Raw genomic sequence first — 16,371 nt, forward strand, 5'->3', positions numbered from 1 at the left:
TTAGAGTAAGGCAATATGGAACTGGATCGCTCATAATCTTACCGATGACATGCGCTTGAACATGGATCAAAATCTGTTTCACCCGTACTCTAATATAGACGGTATTCACATGACGTCACGGGGGCCATTTTGTTGTCTAGTGCCCAGATTAATTGTGGTAAGCTAAAACACGTGGTGCCAAGTTGATTAAGCATGCGCTTGGCCTTTCGCCGTTCGCCACGCGCAACAACATGGCGACCACTACGAAGCCGGTGAATATAACTGCACTTCCTATCTTTTGCAGGAGACGCAGAAATGACCTCGAAAAAGATTTTTTACTTTCGTTCTTCGTCTTAAACAGCCGTGACCAAAATGTCTAGAACAAAATTTTAAAATGAAAACGACATTTAAAGTCAGGCATTACAAGTCATTTTTTTAGGAATTATGCAGAGCGAACTATACCACAGCTTCGGGGCCATCTTTTATTTCATCGCTTGGATATGCCCTGAGAGGAGGAGTAAACAAACAGTATGTTTATTTTTCTCAAATACTGAAATCAAACAAAAACTGATCGAAAAAAAAAGCTACGACGAATTCGTTGCAGAAGTGCTCGAAGTAGCAACTAGTTCATCAATCGATCTTATTTTGTTCGTTGGGACGTTTCGCATTATTCTCCTTACAGATGTAATTGAGCCGGTGAATAATCTGGCGTTGTCGAGAGCCGTGAGGTTGTCCAATTTTAACATTCACAAAATATATACTTAGAGAACGGAACGTCTAATTTTGATGCGCCTTGTTCATTTGTAAACATTCTTGTTTTAAATCATTCTGGGTAAAAAAAGCGGGGTCAAGGGAGAGTAGACAGTATGAAGAGTACATTTTGTTAAATAATTATAATAATTTCGTGCATCGCGGTCAGCGACTCGCTCACACGCTCACACGCTCTCACCTTTTTTCTCCAATTTATGAACTTGGTCACTGGTGTCTTGCGTATTCGCTGCTGATGCACTACACTTACTCGCCCACATGTTCATCACCTGCTCCCTTGCTGCCAGAGAGCCTCACCCACCCATTAATCACTCTCACATTCCTCTCTAATTTCTGCGCACTTGATGCCTCAGTCAGGACCTCATTCGCTCGCTTAATTACCCCCCACACCTCGACGCTACGCCCACAAGTGGTATAGGTACTGTCTCTGGATAATAGCCGGCGCTGCTGTAGCGCAGAGTCCCATGGCAGTCCAGAATGAGCACCGCCCGCGGCACTGAGGTCGCTCTCAGATTGCACTAATCGGTTCAGCATGATCATCCATCCACACGCCAACTGGGGCTCACCTCCGGGCGCCGTGCAGAGAAGCGACAGAGACTGGCCGTCAGTGGCGGTGACGCTTCCGTTGAGGGGCCGCCCTCGGCTGTCCCGGATGATGACCGCCCGGGGCGGCACAATCACCGTCAGCCGCACCAGCCGGTTGAGCGTTTGCGCCTGGCGGAAGTCGACGCGGCACACGTACACCCCTTGCTGGTCGGCTCGCAGCGAGGGCAGCACCAGGCCCACGGGACGAAGGGTGAAGCGAGCCTCCCAGGCATCGTCCTTCCACACCTGTGTGAACGCAAACAGCCGGGCTAGGTCAGATTTTTCCGCATCGAGACGCTAGCGTGCACCCAAGGCGAGTGCAGTATGCTTAACACTTGAAAGAAACAGCGAATCGGTATTAGATTTCAGTGGCTTTTACAGCTGAAAAGAGTTGCCCAGATCGCAGCGATGGTCTAGCCGTTTGAGCATTCACCTCGTATGCGCAAAGTGCGGGGTTTCATCCCAGTGTCGCGTGCTAACAATTGGGGATATAATTTTCAGCGGTCGTGTTGTTGTGTGTGTAAACGTCGTCGTCTTTTTCGCGCTGTTAAAGAAATGGATAACAACCAGCTCGCCCAGCTTTCTGTTCTTCTTGGTGATATAATGGGCGCAAGGTTTCCCCTGGCCTGGTGCTCGGCCCCTCAGGGGGGAAATGCGTGGAAATTGAGTCTATGTCTCATCTTTTGTAATCGAAAAAACAGCTTGTGCCATGGCTCACTTTGGTCAAAAGCTGCCCTTGCTGCATAAAAACCTTATCATCATCAGCATCAAAAGAGTGGCCGATATGACAAGCGATATGAATGAGGTCTAGCACAGTTCTGCCTTTCGACTCATCAACACAAAGGCAGTCTTCTTTTTAGCTTTAATAAATTTTATTTACATCACCACACACCCTTATTTAGTACATTTACAAGAAAACAATGGTTAAACAAAAAAAACAATGACTTTAACTGCCGCTGGTCAGTCTACATCGATATCAGTCATACGGAAGGGAATGAACAGATACAAAGTTAATACCTAATTTCATCGCAGAACGTCGCTGCGTCTAGGATTTCTCAATAGTCCGGGCCGATTTGAAGTTAGAACAATCGTTTCAGCAATATTATCTGGACTAGTTGCACTGAAATATTCATTTACATTCACTGTAATCTCATTACACGCGTCTGCCAGCGGGCAATAGCTTTAAAACATACGGCTCCAAAATCAAATCAATAGCATTAGTCTGATCAAAGCACTCTCTGCCGAGACGCTTAATTAGACTCCCATTAAGAGTTCTCAAATGCTAAAGTTTCCAGATTCCCTCTTTTCATGACGCTTTCTAAATGTGCACAAATATGAAATCTCCTCCCCCATACTACGTTTCGGCTTTAGGCTATGTTACTTTAGCCGAGTTGAAAAAATGTAATGTCTCGTCGGAGGCAGAAACTAATAAGTATTGTTTTGGTATTTAGTTTCGCGCCGTGTGGAGTGGCGTTTCCGGCCCACTATTTTACCCTGCTACGCAATAAAGCTTTCGCTCTTTGCAGGCTGACCCGTAGAAAAAGTCGGGAGTCTCTGGATAAAACAAGCGGCTCGGTAAACTTGCTAAAATATCTATTCTTTTGTGCTAGAAGTGCTTGAAAATTTGAAGTTGTATTGCTAAAGATTGCTAGAAAAGACAAACTTACGCTGGTTAGCAAAAGCAAAAAAAAAAACGATTAAGGAGTGCTCGGTTTTTATCGAAGCTGATAATAGAGAAGCGTGTTACTCTGCAACATAGCGCCGCGACACCACTGTAGCAATAGGCGTAGGCTATTACTAGAGTAACGTTTTTTTTTGTAATATATTCTAGTCACTTGGTTTTACTAAAGAGCCGCGGCGTTGCTGATTGTATGCAGTAGCTGACAACTATGTACTTTGAGTGACAGATTCAACAAAGTTTGAATAAATAATATTCTATTCCATATTGGGAATGAATAGAATATTCTATTCCATATTGTGAAGGAATATTACTGCTCTACCCACCGCGGCGGTTCAGAGGGTTTGGCGTTCGGCTGCTGGTACCAAGGTAGCGGGTTCGAATCCAGCCGTGGCGATCGTATTTCGATGGAGGTGCTGTGCGATATCCGCGCACGTTAAAAAACCGCCGGTGGTTTAAATTAATTTTTTAGGCCTGCACTAGGCCTCCCCCGTTTTGTTTCGGGACGTTAAACCGCATAATTTACAATTTTACATAGTAGTATTTTGAAAGGGCGCGTTTACAGCTTTCTGGGTCACTCCAACAGTCAGTACATACAAGTATAATCGAGGTAAAAATTTAGAAGTTTCATATTCACACCACAGGCCCCGCGCAAGTCTTGGAAAAATTAAATTGCATCTTCAGACAAAAACAACAGCTTCTACCACGCTGAAAGGAAGAGCTGGCGGGCTAGGCACTACTCCAGTTATTACCAAGGCGCTCCCAAGAGTGCGCAGATGCATCTGTTTTCAGGTCTTACAAGCCGCCATCTTTCGTGACATTACACCGTTTCATGTTTTTTTCTTATGTCAAGCGTTTCAAGAGCAAATTGAGTTCACGGCGCCGTCAGCGACGCGCGCTTACAAACAACCTATGAACATCTGTGCTGTGAGAAAATGCATTTGTGGGGTGGCGCACTTGTATTTTCAATCTGGTGCTGTGTGGTTCATTTTTTGAGCAATTTAAGCTTGAAATGGCCCAAAACGAGACGGTATGGCTCACGGGCTGTCTCTGCGCTTGTTTTCATATTTATTTTCCGAAAGAGCGATTCGTTGAAAGGTAACAGTTGGATAAACACAGGAAATAAAAGCAACATCCCAATGTCGTTTACAACAATAAAGGTAATGACGCTAATAAACAATGCTAGCAAAGTCATGCCGCTACTATTTCTAAAAGTATTAACAGCACGCTAGACCAGCCTACTGCAATGAGTGTGCATGGTTGAGTAGTTAAAGGGATGTTACCTCTTTAGCGCACCCTTTCTGTAAACTAAATGAGAAACGCCAGCGGTGCAATGAAGCGTTAGTATTCACGGGATCTCAGTAATGCTCGAATGAGCGCCCTAACACTTGTTGACTTAAAAAGTGTGTCGTGCGTCCAACTTCCCCGAGAGATACTGCTGACGTGGAATTCTCTTATTCAGTTCTCTTTTTCTCCGCCTTAAGCGCAGGCGCTGACTATACGAATGCGCACCGAGTAAGATCAACAGGACGCGCACACTCTACGAAAACGATAACCAAGTAATTACTCCATTAGAATCCTTCAAGTTTCAATAAAAATTCGTAAAACGCAAAGAGGCAGGCGCAGCCCTGCCGTGTTTGCATGTTTGCGGAGCTCGCGATAAAAGTAGCCAGTGAAATAGTCAACAACGTATACGGCGACTTCCTCGGAGTCGATACGAAGGAAATGGGCCCGGATTAATTTGGAGCTCCTTCCACGAGCGGTAAAATATCGAGACGTCAAAAGTTGGCTCCTTTCCTCTCTGCTTTTCATCATCCTCCACCGCCAGCGCAATTTCTGTTCCGGGCGGCGAGGATTTGGCCGCCGCGATCTCTCGATCGGCGGCTCAACGCTCAAGCCGCACTCATCCACCTTGGCACGCAACGAGAAGGCGATGCTCCTGCATCAAGAGAAAGGGCCTGTAACCCCTCAGAACGCATCCACGCGCTTTCCTTCTGGCTGGCGTCCCCGGAGGCTCGCTGCTTCTATTCGTTTATTTTTCTGTCCGTTCGTTTTCTTACTTCAGAAGAGAGAGACTCAAGTAAGAAAGACACCGTGATATTGATAGATTGCTTTCTTTCCATTAACCGAGTGCACATTAAACGAACAGCGGCCGATCCCCCGCTGTGGGCGCTTGCTATTTGGAAGAACTGGAAGGAAATAAATAAAGGGAAAAGCAGAGAGAGAGCGAGAGAAGAAAGAGAGAGTGAAAGGAAGACGAACACGGTCTTTCGATCACATCTTCTTCAGGTGTTGTCAGTTTGTTTCTTTCTTATGGGCAGTGAATTTGATGCGACCTAGCGGAAAGGAAAGGAACATTGCATCAGCGCGCCCTTAGTGAGAAAAAGGACAGGGGGAGTAGTTTGGCAAGTCTTCCAGGAGCCGTACATGAACTATCACAGCTGGCGCGACTTTTTGCTCGTCGCAGTGATTCTCGAGTTCTGACAGCCAGGCTACATTGAAGTAAAGTTCTCCGCTCTGACGACACGCGGAAAAATAAACAGTAAACACGGGGAAGGCTGTGGTAAGCGCTGTTGCCTTTTAAAATCTTGTTTTTTTGTTCTACGTGCCTGTTTTGTTTAGCAGCAGCTTCTTTGAGAAGCTCTGTCACATTCTGAACCACTTTTTGTTCATACCAAGAACCGTTTGCTTTTGGAGTAAAAACCTTATTTTTGATTTTTTTTAGCCCTGTTAAAAGATCTCAGTAAGAACATTGAATTCAGCTCGCGCTTGTAATCTCATTTTTTTTTGGAAAATTTACTTGTCGAAGAGGAGTGCATGGTTTACAGCTGTAATTTCCTTACCTTTATCCTCAGTTGAATACAATATAGAAGATTATCCTCTGTTGCGGTTTGCGATTGCGAACCGATTTTGCCCTACTCCAAAAATGTCTAGTTTCCCAATTTGGTCAACTCAAACAGTTAATTGTTAAATTCGAGTCACTGCGAAAACGGTATTGGTCTCTTGTCGTAACGAAAGTTTTGTAAATAACACTAATCCGCGGTTGTCAGGGCTATTTTCACCCATTTTTTTGTAATGTCAGAACAATGAGGCTTTTAGTGCAAGCAAGAAACAGGCGAGTTCAGCACGCGTCGGCATAAATGTTCTGCACAAAGGCGGCAATGCACGCCAAAAAATTACCATTGGTAACCGTTTCCATGGTAATCGACACCTACCTGTTTTTATAAGTGCTCACGGCTATTTATTGACTGCCATAGCGCAAAAAAAAAAAAACCGTCGAAAAAAAAGCGAACTTAGCAGCGGTTTCAACACGGGCCCAAAATCGATCGGAATATCAAATTAGAATATACCGTACCATTTTTAACCCAAGCACCGCTCTACTCCTGAGCGATTTTCGGCAGAAAAGAAATAATTCTGGGAACGAAAGATCGTACCTAAATGTGGCACTGCTTTGCAGCGGCGACATTAATATAGAAGCCAAAGAAAAAAAAAATTAAAGGGCAGTTAAATTAACGCGGTAAGGACATTTTGACGCTTGGTAAAATCCGCCTAAGTAATCGCATGCATTTAAAATCTTTGGTTTTCGGGCAGCCCGATTTCTACCGAACATGCGCTCTCAAAAATAAAAGAATAATAAGTAACTTTCCAGAGCACAAAGCTCAGTGCAATACATGGGATGTAGCAGAAGCCTTCTAGCTATTCCAGTATAGTGTTTTCAGGCACCTGATTATTTTAAATCTCATTGAACGGTCATTACCTATGGTTTTGCTTAATATGACGATAAATTAGAGGAGTAAGCTTTGAAAGCGAGAGTCTAGGCCATAGTTAGTGCGTGGGCATCCTATACTAGCAACACTGTTAGAGAGCTACCCACGCTAAGACCGTTCTGCTACAGGCTGTGAGATTTGAGTTTGAACGTGCGGTTTCAGCAAGTACAAAGAAAAGCAGGCAATATCTTATTTGGTAAAGGCTTACTTGATGCAACCTGTAATCTCTATATTGCTCAAGAAAATTGTGACCCTCATTATGCCCCCACCCATTTGCCCAGGAGTGAGAAAAGAAGCTTTCCGAAGATTTTTTAGCTGCCTGGCAATGCTTGATTTTAATATCTACGTTTAATCTTTACTATCATTACTTCGCAGGGCCTGGGTAGTGGATAGTTTTTGTTTTTACATCCCGGTAATATGTTGCCACTAGAACAGCTTAAACACGAGAGTACATAAGAACACACGCCTCCATATGTACGGTTGCCCGCAGAACTTAAAACAAGGGTCCTTTTCTAGCATTCTAAACACGTAGTTGCGCTCTGACCTCACCGCAAAACTTGCGCAGTGTAGCCGTCTATGTCACGCCGCAGGGAATCCTACTTTTTCTTAATATCCGCTTTTCCAAAGTTTCTGAGGCCATGTTTCAAGCGAACTTGTGCTCTCTTCTTGCCGCCTGGCGAGTTTCACTGACTAATCTTTACCGCTTATGTAACGAGCCAGATATGCGAAACTACAGGTAATTTGCATATTAACCGCCGCGGTGGCTCAGTGGTTACGGCACTCAGCTGTTGACCAGAAAGACGCGGGTTGGATCCCGGCCGCGGTGGTCGAATTTCGATGGAGGCGAAATTCTAGAGGCCCATGTGTTGTGCGATGTCAGTGCACGTTAAAGAACCCAAGGTGGTCGAAATTTCCGTAGCCCTTCACTACGACATCCCTCATAGCCTGAGTCGCGTTGGGACGTTAAACCTCATAAACGAACCAGGTCATTACATCATTTTTAAGTGGCTACAAGCTTATTCATTCGCGTTCTTTTTATGGCCACCAGCAAAAAACCAATGCGGCCATGAATTTAGACCATACTCAAAATTGGCACTATCGCATGGCATGTAGGCGCGCATTCTAGAGTACTCACATCGTCCAACATAGTTCGTGGGCTGAAAGAGAGGCTGAGTTGTTTCTATTTTTGAGGATTTCGCGAAATTTAAGGATTCGAATGTACGAAGCTCATAGGTAAATCATGCCGAGTTTTCGGTCGCTGGCATTTAAAATGGCGGTGGAATTGGCGATTAAAGCAGCGATTGCGTTAAGCCTCTCAGCGCTAAAGCAGGGCGGAGAAGCACAGGGATGTTATCGATGATTAGATACCCGATTCCGGATGCTTTCGCTCAAGTCCGCCGTGTCTCGTCTAATGCCGTGAAGTAACGGTACGAGGATTTCACCTTTAGAAGCATTACTTCCCTTCTTTCGAGCAACGTTTCTGCATTCTAAATCTACCACCATCTTTACTGACGGCATCATGAGACCCCATGTCTGCCTTTTTACGTCCTGTAGAGAAGCCTGAACGATGTAGGAGTTTTAGCAGACGATTTTATTACTGTCTGAGGTGCTCATACAAAACGACTTCGCATATTTACCCCCACTTTTACACCTCATATTCCTTGATCCTCGTCGAATTCTGATATCTTTACATTTGGCATTTAACCTTCAAGCGGTGGGATGCACCTAGGGATGGCGGAGAACGCACTACAAAACTTTTTCAGACATGCATTAGGCTCTACTATTTGGGAAAAAAGTGAAAATTTTTGTGCGCGTATTTCCAACGCCCACTTCACAAAAATAACATGAATGTATTAAAAACTTGAAAAATTGAGGCACCACGCAAACTTACACGCTAAGAGATTTTCAGCCGTATTCTTCGAAAAAAAAAAACGAACATGTATTCCCTATTAATTATTTTCTTAAGAAGCTGTTTCTGCACCGGAACTCAGCTACAGGGTCCTTTCGTAAAGCATCCCACCGCGTTAGAGTGCAAAAAAAAAAAAAAAAAACACACACAGCACCAGACAGCACTTTCTAGGCGCAGAGTAGAACTTAGAAACGTGCATCTTTATTTCTTGTTTTTGCAAAGCGATCCTTTTTTATAGGCACGGCATGTCCCTCCCATGTCAAGCCGAGATTTCAGTTGTTTCCGGCATTAGTGACGTCGTGAAATCCTCTATACGCTAACAAACAAAGTTTTAAAAGTCGCGTGCACATTCGTGAACGCCGCACCACAATGGGATAAAGCATAACGATGTACAGTCTCGAAAGTGCTATCGTCCCTTTATATATCTTTCTCCCTTTTCACCTACCAACGTGGCATTGCAGCCGGAGTCCTTCCGCACCCCTGGGAACTTTCAAGCAGAATCGTCGAAACTATTCCCTAACCGATTCCGCACATATAATGGCGTGACGAACGTCCGTGCCAGATTGGTATGTGTGCGCCGTGCGTGTCGCGAAACATTAACGCGGTAGCACAACGAACGTTTCGCGCTTCGCATAGCGCCCAGAGAAGCAAATACCGTGAGTGTCGAACAGAAAATATGTGCTCTTCCTAGGTTCCAACCGGTTCATCTTGTCATGAAGCAGCGGCGACAGACCTCTCTGATGGCATGCGCCCACCGAGAATAACAGCAACAGGAACAAGCGATGGCGAGAAGCGCAGTCAGAACCTGGAGCTTCAGACGTTCGACGGTCGGTGCCAGAAGGGCGTACACACACACGCTTCGAGCACCTGAGAAAGAAAGGCGATCTCTTGGCCATCCAACCTGATTGATCCTCGGACGCTCCTCCGGCCAATCTTTTCGCTGCCCCGGTCGACAAGATAAGACGGGACTCCGACAGATTGCGACGCAGACGACGGACCCTCGATCATTTTCATCTCAGGCACACTCTCATCCATCCATCTTAGTCTTGATTGTTATTTCATTTTACTCCGATATATCCATATATGCCCCTATATAATCCTATATACATATATATTAGTTTTTTTCTCCGCATTTTGCAGGTTGCCTACATTGGGCAAAGAGGCCGCTGGTCTTGTCGCTGCTTCGTAGCTGTGAATGTCTCCGTCGCCTTGACAAGTAGCCAGTCGCTCGCATTTAATTTATTCGCAAGTTCAAAGAGGCGACAGATTTCTGCTGGAGCAAAATCGATCGAAGAGAAGGAGGGAAGGAAAACAAAAGAATTCTTGGCGCGGGCGTTGCATGTCATTGCAGAGCTTTGTCATGCAGGCAATGAAATTTAGAGGCTGTATTTTGTAAGCTTTCTTTCTTCTTTCTTTTCTTTTGGGCATTTAAGATTGGTAGCAGTTATCGGTGACGTCACGGTTGATAGCCGACAGGCAATAACACCCGCAGGCTCCGTTATCAAAGGCGAGCCTAACCACTGGTGAAAAAAAGAAGATAGGACAGCAAGAAGAAGGCTTACAGAATACGACGCCAGGTTAGAAACCTGGTAACTAGGGGTGTGCGAATATTCGAAATTTTCGAATATATTTCGAATATTATATTTTTAGTATTCGAATTCGATTCGAAATCCAAGTATTCGTGTTGTTTCGAATATTCGGCCCGACGCGAATATTCGTATCTAGCCGAATATTCATTGTGAGCACCGGCGTGCATTTCGGTCCGCAAGCCCTATCGACAGATATATAACAACACGGCGGCGCCTACACGGAAGGAAAATTCTTTCTTCCTCCAAGGGCCATGCCGTAGCTGACTGCGCTGGTGAGCTTTTTTGTGGCTATACCTGCGAAGCTGGTATAGTCAGAGCTGTGCACGAAGTACCTCGCAGTGCGTGCCAGGTCAGTGCCAAATGAGAGGGCATTTTCTGAAGCTGGTATAGTCAGAGCTGTGCACGAAATACCTCGCAATACGTGCCAGGTCAGTGCCAAGTGAGAGGGCATTTTCTGTGGCTGGAGGAGTCGTTTCAGTTAGAAGGGAACTACTTCTGCCTGACCATGTGGTGCAGCTGGTTTTCCTTCACGACAACCTTTTACGTCATCCCAGCAACGCGCTTTTGTGCTGATGGCAAGCTAGCCTTAATCAATGCTGTGTACTAGCCATCTCCTCTGATATTTCCACTCTTCTAAGAATAATGTTCGAGACTTTGTTACTTTTTGTGCAGCCACACACACCTTTTGTGTTCCTTTTATCATCCATAGTTGAACTGTGATGTTCTTGGGTGCCCAAATAAATGTTTAGTAGTGATTAAATGCGTCTGTCCTTGATTATTCGATATTCGATTCGGTATTCGGAACTAAGTATTCGTATTCGATTCGTATTCGAAAAATTTGATATTCGCACACCCCTGCTGGTAACTGATTCCATCCTTTGGGCATACGAAGTGCCTAGCAACGGATGCCGTAAGGAAACCGGTTCGCCGGTTTGCTATATACCTGGTCGTAATATTTTCTTCTTTGGACCTAAGTATCCTTAGTACAAATGGATGTCGATGTGAGTCCGATTTTGAGAAAAGAATTTAGCCTGAGGTGGCATCGACAACAGAAAACAGGAAAATAGCGTCTGGGAAATAAAACTTCACGCTGCATCGAGAATTCCACGAAGCGGAGAAGACGCAATAGCTTCTATAACAATGGCACTGATTTCTTAACATAGTAATAATCGATTCTCGAGGCAAAAAGTAAAATCGATCAAAAATAACGGCTGCAATTTGGAATCAAGCATTCTCGTCTCGCGATCGTTTCTGGCCGCTTTCGCAACGCGCGCGACTTATTCTCAAGATTCTGGGAACCGTTTTCCGCGCGTAAGTCTTCGATCCGTTCGATCTGCCTTGCGCTTTTCATTCCTCCCTCCCCCCCTTTTTTTTGTTCTTCGGCCTCATTTGCTTGCTCGCGCAATGTTTCACCTCGCTCATCTGCAGTCTGTTTTTTTTTTACGAGGTCACCATTCCCTAAGTGATGCACCTCACTTAACACTCTGCTAATGCCCTGTGAGCAAAAAAAGAAAGCCGACCTGTACTCTACCGCCGCGATAGCCCCCACGCAAACAGAGTCTAGGAGTCAGCGTATCGGCAAACAGCAAACTGACCCGCACGCAAACAGCACGTGGCCCCTGACCGCAAACCTTCTTTCCCGGAGCCAACAAGACGGCGGAGTCTTGTTCCCATCAGACGTCTATCTGCCATTCGATCCGGCGTTGCTACCAGGCCGTTTCAACATCATCGATGGTACCACGCCAGGAGAAGCTCCTCGGCAAAATGCGCCAGACCAGCCGCGTCGTTGACCACGCGTTGCTCAGGGAAGAAGAAGAAGAAGAGTTCACTACTTCCCCCTCTCCCCCCTATCCTCCTCTCTGCGAGCCATGAGGAACGTGTTTCCAGTCAGTGTCCCTACTTCCTTATCGGGTCGCAAGACGCTACAGGGCCCGAACTGGTGGGCCAGAAAAACCGTGCGTCGCCTCTTACCGCTCTGTCTGTGCGGTGAAGGGGACGAAGGGAGAGGGGCAGGGAGGTGCTGTTGCTATATCCAGCTGCTCCTTGTGCCGCTTCCACTGTACCGACTGCCTCGTCGCCCGCCTCCGCTCCCACTTGGCTCGAGCTGCCGTTTCACCTCATCATCGTAATGGCCTCTCCGGCACATTTGCTGCTTCCGCGCACTCTGCCTCGGCCTCTCACCCTCTCTCTCTTTCCTCCCTCCGCTCATCCTCCTCGCGTCTCTAAGAGCAGTCAGTCTCTCTTTATTTTCATCCTCCACTCGCGGGCAAAGCGCTGTGCTGCCCTCCACAGCCTCTCTCTCTCCCTACACGTTTTTTCTTTTATTCTTCTTCTTCTTTCATTTTCTACACGGACGTGCTTGTCGTTCTGGTGCACGGCGCAGTGAGCGTGCCCTGACGTCGGCGTTGAGCTCTTCCGGTTGAACGGGCGCACGCAAATGTGTGCGCTTCGCGCGCGCTCTGAGGACAGGGCGACGACGTCGCGGCCGCGCGCTGACAACTTTCACCCCTGCGAAGTCCTCTCTCCCTTCCCCCTATAGAGCTCCATGCCCGCCCTTCCCTTTCTCTCTCACTCTCTTTCAGGTTCCCCACCTACATCGAGGTCTGCCTGTCTGCCCGCCCGCTTGCCTGCCTGCTCTTCATCGTAGCATTTCTAGACAGCTTTCTTATTTGCTTTCCGGTCGTTTTAGGCAAGCGTCGCTCCGCTACCTCCTTTCGTGTATCTTCTGCTTCGTGTTTTCCCCGAGCGCAAATAGAATATCTGATTAGAAACTTTTCTTTTTGTTTTCTTTCTCTGGCGGCTTTTATTTCCTTCTCCACGTCGTCGTTTAGCGAGAGACCGGCGATGCGAGGTGACGTGACAGCTGTCTGTGTCTGTCAGCAGCGGCTGTCCGCGGTCTCTTTCGCTTTTTACGTCATTACGCGCTACTCCGCGAGAACCGCGGAAAAGCGAATGCGCACAGACTGTCTGCCGGTGTATGGAACTGTCTGCTCGACGCAGCGGGAGGGATTTGCTCGGCGTTGTAAAGAAGGAGGGAAGAAAGAAAAACGAGCAGGAAAGAGGGGAAGCAAAATTAATTATTCGTTTCAAGAAGTACGTCCGCGCTGCCAAGGCGAAATGAAAAATAGCCAGTCGGTACACTCATTCCTTAAGTATATCTCTGTCTTCGTCGCCGTCCCCGTCTCGAAATTTTTCCTCGGCCGCCCATGGTGTGTGCTGTGTATTACGCCGGCTTCTGCGCCTATCTATACAAAAGCTCTTTTCATGCCGCCTAAGCGGCAGTAGAAGGCAAAAAAAAAAGAAGAAACGAGGCCTTTTTGCGCCATCTTTTTACTAACGACTTCTCGGAGCTGGAAAGCCGAGATTTCCTAATCGCGCGTTGTGGCCGTTATGAACCTTTTAAAAACAAATTCATTTTCCCTTCCTCTATTTTTGTTTTTGGTCAATTAATCTTGTTTCTCGATCACACTGCGTTTTTTTTTCTTCTTTTTATTTCTTGCAAGGAAGTCTCTTTTGCTCAGTTGTGCGCCGTAGGGATGCGCTCATTCATTCTGGTTGTCTCTCAACGGGCGGAAAAATAGGCTGATTTTTTTTTTTGCTTTTTCGTTGCACAGAAAAGTGTGTTCAAAATGGAGCCGAATGTACAGTGAGCTACAGGTGCCTAACAGGCCTTAAAGATTGCAGTCTTTAGTTGCTTCTCGGCTTGGAAAGCTTCAGAAACATGTGTGGCAAGTAATCTAAAGTACAGCACCTACATAGCACACGGAGTATAAGTACTGAAGGGGGGGGGGGGTGGGAGGTATATCAGAGATATATGAGAGATAACATACGAGACGCGCTCCTTCAGAAGATTGTCAAAGCTCTGAGGATATTTGCTAGCGAAAATATTCTTGATATGGTTTGGTTATAGGGTTTAACGCCTCAAAGCGACTCAAGCTATGAGGGACTCTGTAATGGAAGGCCACGGATAATTGTGACCACCTGGGTTCTTTAATGTTCACTGACATCGCAAAGTACACGGGACTCTTGCATTTCGCCTCGATTAAAAATGCGCCCGCCTGGCCGGGATCTAACCTGCGTCTTTCGGGTCACCAGCCGAACACGATAACCAGTCGGCCACCGCGGCATTTTCTGTCTGCACTGTTCCCGTGCCTTCCTTTCAATTCCACCCGTCACACTATCTGTCTTTATTCTCCTCCAAAGGAAATGATTTGAAAGAAGGAAATCTTTCGAACCTCATCAGAGGACACAAGAGAATGGAAAACAGGGGCTTGTTATGGCATAAATCAATGGGAGATTAATAGGGTAATTTTTTTTATACATAATTGATTAGAAAGCAGAAGAAAAGAACACTACACACAAATACCCCCAAAGCTCAAGAATGGGCAGCAATCACCTTAGCTCGGGTGGTAGAGCACCGGATGCGTAATTAGGAGGTCATGGGTTCGGATCCCACATGCGGCATATGGTTGTTTTTCTTCTGTTTTGCAATCAATTATCTTTAAAAAGTAATTACCCTATTAATCTCCCATTGATGAACGCTGAAAATTAAGAAGAAAACATCCCCTATGCATATTGGTTTCGGTGACTGCTGACTTTCCTCATGAGAGGCAGTACTTTTTATTCGCTAGCCTGGTGATCCCATATCTCCAACAACCTTCTATTAGCTTTATTAGGGCCCCCTGAATTCTTTCTATTGGTGACGATAAACCGCCGTAATGCTATTGAAGAAGACTTCGTAAGCTTCCGAGGACTACCATGGCATGGCGCCACTTCAGCTTTAGGTCATGGTGGCACTTGCAAGGTGGCACTGGCCACCACCCCGATCCCAATTGGCTGTCAGTAAGGTATATCTATGGCATAGCCTGCTGTGTGATGGGAGATCGGACGGATTCAATACATGCACTGAACTTATAATTCTCTTGCTCAGAGTTAAGTACAAACGCGCTAAGAATGATCCCAATTTGTCTCGAAATTATTCGTTTTCTTTGCAAAAAATAAGTGCGTAGGCTATACTGCCTTATTTTCATTCACAAAAGAACAAAAGAAAACTATTAAACTATCGCTGTAGTTATGAGATTTCGCACACTGCGCTTTCTCTGCATTTGCAAACGTTCTTTCATAACGGAACGCCAGATTGCTACCCTCCGATTGAAGCTGGTGCCCCTCGTAGTGAATGGTTTTGTCCCTATATGAATCTGTGGGGAAAGTCTTACGAGCAGTCACCCGAAGAAAGGACGCTTTGTTTTATTATAGCGTAAAACAACAGCCCTCCGGCACTTTTTTTTTTACCTTGGCGCTGACTCAGCTTTTGGGCGATGTCAGACTCACAACATAAAAGCTGTGCTCTAATATACAAAACGAGCTCGGCATAAAATCTATTAATGCCAGCAGAATCACGTGCACGTGCCGCCATTTACTTTATAACGCTGCTCGGCAGGAAGTAAAAGCAAGGCATTTTCAAGTCTTGCCTCATCGACTAGAGTGTCTTGCTTGAGGTAGAGTTGATGCTTTCCAAATCAGCCACCGAAACTTCCGCTTCAACAACAGCTTTGCACAAAAAGGTGTTCATCATAGGGCAGCGGAAAATATCAGAAAAATACTCCACCCCCCCCCCCCCCCTCCTTCTTCCACTCTCGTCAATCTCCATTGCTTGACCACACGTATCTAATTCCTTCAATACATGCTAAGCCCTACTCAAAACAGTATCTAGAAAATATTTATACAGCAAAAAAAAATAAATAAATAAAAGTAGAAGTGTACAAACCCAACTCAAACATAGCCCATCCGCGCCCCGATCTAGTCGAGAGTTGAGCCGCCATTTCGTTTCTCACTCTCCTGTTTTCCAAACAGGCGACGGTGATTTCTCTTTTCCTTTGTTCGCCAAGCAGCATGGAATTTGCACAATCGCTCGTCCGATTTCAAACTCAGTTCGGGCTCTGCTATTGTTTGCTTCGAATCCATTTTCGTCCCTAGTCATCAGTCACCAATGATTGAGGTGACAGAAGCTCTGTTCAAACCCCCTTTATCCCATCCGCACCCTCATCCTTTTCAGACTTCGCCCACATGCGCATTGTCGATCGCGAGTCGTGTGCG

General features: G+C 45.9%; 1 protein-coding gene across 2 annotated transcripts in view; it reads right to left on the minus strand.

Annotated features, from left to right (window-relative positions):
- LOC149339713 (nephrin-like) overlaps positions 1-16,371 on the minus strand; it is a 166,955-nt gene that overhangs the window by 45,028 nt on the left and 105,556 nt on the right. For both annotated transcript variants that reach the window (XM_089548393.1, XM_089548394.1), the window contains exon 3: positions 1,314-1,578. In XM_089548393.1, coding sequence (XP_089404519.1) covers positions 1,314-1,578 — 265 coding nt within the window. The remainder of the gene's footprint in view (positions 1-1,313; positions 1,579-16,371) is intronic.

Source organism: Amblyomma mixtum, chromosome 6 (genome assembly GCF_055824585.1).
Source record: "Amblyomma mixtum isolate Tamu chromosome 6, ASM5582458v1, whole genome shotgun sequence".
In the NCBI taxonomy this organism is placed as follows: Eukaryota; Metazoa; Arthropoda; class Arachnida; order Ixodida; family Ixodidae; genus Amblyomma; species Amblyomma mixtum.